This window comes from Mastomys coucha, unplaced genomic scaffold, assembly GCF_008632895.1.
Source record: "Mastomys coucha isolate ucsf_1 unplaced genomic scaffold, UCSF_Mcou_1 pScaffold21, whole genome shotgun sequence".
Taxonomy (NCBI): Eukaryota; Metazoa; Chordata; class Mammalia; order Rodentia; family Muridae; genus Mastomys; species Mastomys coucha.
The window spans coordinates 186,609,191-186,613,596 of NW_022196904.1; the positions used below are offsets into that span (position 1 = coordinate 186,609,191).

The 4,406-nt window shown below is 48.0% G+C and overlaps 1 protein-coding gene across 1 annotated transcript in view; it reads left to right on the forward strand.

The window, feature by feature from the left end:
• Tectb (tectorin beta) overlaps nucleotides 1–4,406 on the forward strand; it is a 13,838-nt gene that overhangs the window by 8,279 nt on the left and 1,153 nt on the right. Inside the window, exons 5-8 of the mRNA XM_031385020.1 lie at nucleotides 560–663; nucleotides 785–868; nucleotides 2,051–2,213; nucleotides 3,196–3,268. Coding sequence (XP_031240880.1) covers nucleotides 560–663; nucleotides 785–868; nucleotides 2,051–2,213; nucleotides 3,196–3,268 — 424 coding nt within the window. The remainder of the gene's footprint in view (nucleotides 1–559; nucleotides 664–784; nucleotides 869–2,050; nucleotides 2,214–3,195; nucleotides 3,269–4,406) is intronic.

Genomic DNA, 4,406 nt, shown 5'->3' on the forward strand with positions numbered 1-4,406 from the left:
CAGAATATTTTGGTGACAGATCTTACTTCATTCACAAATACTTTATCTCAATACAAAGGGTATCTTGACATAGAAACTATCCAAATTGTAGAATGATACCCAGACACGATGTTGGAAATTAGTGACTTATGTCTGTTGATAACCATGCTGCTAATCAAGTTATAAGCTTTCAAATCCAGGTGACCAAAGTTCGGGAGGTCAGGGGTGGTGAGGGGTTAGAGCATTTGGTAGCTCTTGGCCTTAAATAATTTGTGAAGTCACAGGAACCTGTCTTCACACCCTCAGACCCCAGTATTTTTCCATCTGTCAAGTTTCCATGTGGCATCACTAAGACAGTGTGTGTCTAACCATGACCAGCAAATGTCCTTGACCCTTCTAAGATGACAACAGCATCCTCAGAGGTTCAGTTTCTCTGGCTCTAGAGTTTTCTCTATGGTCTCATGAACTTGTTCCTTGGGTTGGCTCCCTCTCTGTCCCATCTCAATGTGTCTGCTCCCATCAGCCCTGATGGCTCACTCTGAGAGGTCACAAAGCATAATGTCCCCATTTCCTTTCCAAGAATGCCAAGTTTTCCACCAAGAAAGAAGCCCCCTTCATTCTGGAGACATCCGAAATCGGCTCAGACCTGTTTGCAGGAGTAGAAGCTAAGGGCCTGAGCATTCGGTGAGTTCCTTTACTCTGAGTGTATATTTTTAAGGAAAAAAGCCAGCCAACGGACTTTCGTTTTCAGACGTCTCTACACACAAGAGTGGTTCTTAGTGCTACCATGTTATTTCATTCCCAGGTTCAAAGTGGTCTTGAATAGTTGCTGGGCTACCCCCTCGGCCGACTTCATGTACCCCTTGCAGTGGCAGCTCATCAATAAGGGGTAAGTGTCACTCTGATGAGCCAAGGCAGAGCGGTCCAGTGTGTCCTGGTTGTCTTTCTCTGTGGTCATACCAGATCCTTTTGGTAGAAACCCAGTTTGCAAGAGTCTTCAGTGATATTACAGTAGATATATTACCAGGTATTTTCTGAACACAGGAGCACACCCACAACAGCCGCACATTCCCTCAAAGGGCAATTCCACGTGGGGCAGAGAGGCTGCTCATGGAGGCTGCCACCATCCAATCAACCAGGGGTAGCTGTCACTGAGAGGCAGGTGCCACAACCTCTGCCCAGCCATCTAGGTTTGCCCGCTATTTGCCTCCCCTCCCCCACTCACAAAGCTCCTCTTACAGTATTTTCCACTGGCTGATACCAGGCCTACAGCACTCTGGCAGCAAAGAGCTATTTTAAGGCTCGTGTCTTGAGTTCAGGCAAGGATCTCAGGTTTATGGGCCAAACAATCCTGTCAGATCCTCATAAGTTGGAAAATTCTCACAGCCTGTCTCTGCTGAGGCCACAACAAACAGAAATAACTCTGACCCTTGGCCCAGATAGCAAGGTGCAAACTTTGTTTCTCTCCCATGACTTCTGAAAGAGAATTCTGAGATGACATTTCTAAGGTCTTCCTTCTGTCTCAGTAAATATACATTTAGATATTTCTTTCCAGTTATTATCTGGATCATATATGGAAAATATAACTATGGGGTTTTTTTTACAAAAATTATTATATAAATGATTGATGGTACATAAATTCCTTTTTCCAGTTTCAGGCAAAACCTAATAATACACACAGAGATAATTGGTGGCTGTGGCTCAAGTGTAGTGTCGACGGCAACATTGGAGAACAGGATTTCCACCCATCATGGAGGTCCTTCCTTTGGGTTACCCTGGGGCCTTCCCCAGTCACGAAGAGGGATTTCTCTGTTTTAGACTTGACTTCTTTAGGACAGGAGTTCGAGTTAGCAGATGTGTGTGTTCTCTAGATCACCCCTCTCTGTTTTAGGAAGGAGTAATCACATCCACTCCATGGCTCTGCAGTCGACTTCACACTTAGAGATCAGAGTTCTCTGGAAGGGCAAATAGCTGCGCACAAGCCTAGCAGAATGCTGTGAAGTGTTGCCTTGGAGCCTTTCTGGAGCTCTCTAGTGTGACATTTCCTTCTCCCTTCCCCCATGTATCCCAGCTGCCCCACCGATGAGACAGTCCTCGTGCATGAGAACGGCAAGGACCACAGGGCCACTTTCCAATTCAATGCCTTCCGGTTCCAGAACATCCCCAAACTCTCCAAGGTTTGGTTACACTGTGAGACATTCATCTGCGACAGTGAGAAGCTCTCCTGCCCAGTGGTGAGGATCCTGGCTCCCGGGGGGGGGGGGGTGGAAGCTGGTACTGAAGGACCTGGATTTGACCCGGGAATTATGGGTCCAGGGTGCAGAGGCAGAAGGTCTGGGCCTGTCCACCTCGCTACCAAAACTTATCAGCCTGGTACTCATCACTTGTCCCCCTGGGGCTGAATTCATCATCTTTGAATAGAGGTCATCAGTTCTGAGGGCTGTTTCCTTGTCATAGAACAGCGCAAGATTAAAACACTGAGGCTCATAATAGGCATGGAAATTCTCTGAAAAAGTTAGAAGGGTAAAGGAATCCAAGACATAGACAGAACTGTCAAGATAGGTGACTGCAGTCTGGATTGGACTGTCTTCCAAGAAATGCTGGAGGTATGGGTCACAATGGGCCGCACAGGAAGGAGGGCAAATACACTGTGATTCCAGGGTTTGCTGAGCTTCCAACACCTCCTCGGAGACTGGAGGCCACCAAGGCCTGCACTTCTAAAGAGGCCGCCAGCCCACGTGGCCTGGAGGAACTACAGAAAGGAGGCTGATCTCTCCTTCCATCAACTCATGCAGCTAGAAAACAGATGCTTATGAACACAGGGAGGAAGCGAGGGAAGAACTAGAGGGTGCAGGGCCGGGAGGAGGAGGACCAGTTAGTTCTTGATCAAAGGATGGGCATTGGAGTTGCAGTCCTAACCAAAGAAAATGAAGCCAACTGAACTCATTTTGTGAGCAACCTCTTTTATCTCTGGGTTAAGAGGAAACATTTATAGAAAGGTATGGTGCCCAGTCCTCCACTGGAATTCTGATGAACTATTCCCCCAGGATTCCCCAGCCTGGGGAGTCAGTGAATTCTAGGTGTGTGTTCGTGCGTGAGTCCATGCATGCGTGGGCATGGTATGTACTTTATGTATCAGTTGTATGTAGCGACTGGGGACTTTGACTCCTTGAAGTTCATTTGGTTTTTTTTTTCATTTCTCCTCCCCGTCTTCAGAACTGTGACAAACGGAAGCGCATGCTACGTGACCAGACAGGGGGTGTCCTGGTTGTGGAGCTGTCCCTGCGGAGTAAGCTGATTGCGCAATAGTCATGTGGACTCTGGGCTGTGTCCACAGGCATGACAGGTTTGAGCATTTTGATTGAATTGTCAAACCAGGCGTGCCTGTGGACACAGCACTTACGGGCTCCTCGAGTGGCGAGTGGCAGGGGTCTGTCTGAGCATGTGGACGCAAGGACGTGAGGTTTGTTGTCTATCCTGAGAATCTTATGAGACCAAACCCAGATGTGCCTGAGGAGTTAGGAAGCACTGAGCTGAGCTTCCAAACTGATCGTGTAGTGAACAATAGGGCAGGAATGCAGGTGTCCTAGGAATGTCAGCCAGCCTTCACCACTCAAGCCTGGCTGGGCACTGAGTTCCATAAATGAGCAAGACTCATAGAGACCCTGTCATCAGGCTTTTACCTTCTAGTCAGGGGAAAGATGGTTCACACAGAGGGAAACTGGAATGTTGAGGGTTCCGGTGGGCAAGGCCATGCAAGAGTGTGCCCACAAGAATGGTACAGGCCCTATAGACTGTGGGAATGTGTCAGTATGGCCTGGGGGATGCTGTGAGTGGGGGGGGGGGGGGGGGGGGGGTGAGCTCTGGAATTGTACCTCAAAGCATGACTGCCAATCCAAAGGCTGCCTCTTGATTTTGTGTGGCCTGAAGACTAACACACATTCTGTATGCTTTCCTGTGGTTCTAAAAGTTTAAAAAGGAAGGAAAAACACAGTGCATAAAAATTCAATAAAGTTAAAAATCTCAGTGTCTATAAAGTTTTATTAGAACAGAGAGACAGAGACACATGTGCATGCAGATGACATTGTCAACAGGTGTATTTATGCTACACTGACAGTATGGCTATGCGTGGTGTGGTACCACACACCTGTAACCCAGCACTCAGGATGCTGAGGCAGGAGGATGGCGAATCTGTGGCCTGTCTGAGATGCAGAGTAAGACCCTGCCCAAAAGCGTAAAGAAAAAAAAAAAAAAATACTAGATACTAAAAGTATCTAGCACTTTCCAAAACCTTTAACAGCCCCTGCTTTCAGTGAGCCGAGGAGATGGCGCTCTAGAGGAACCGCAGCAGGCACTTCGCCTGACAGGCAGCTGCTTTTGATCTAAAGGGGGTCAGAGGTCGGGGGTCGGGGGTCAGATATGGTCGG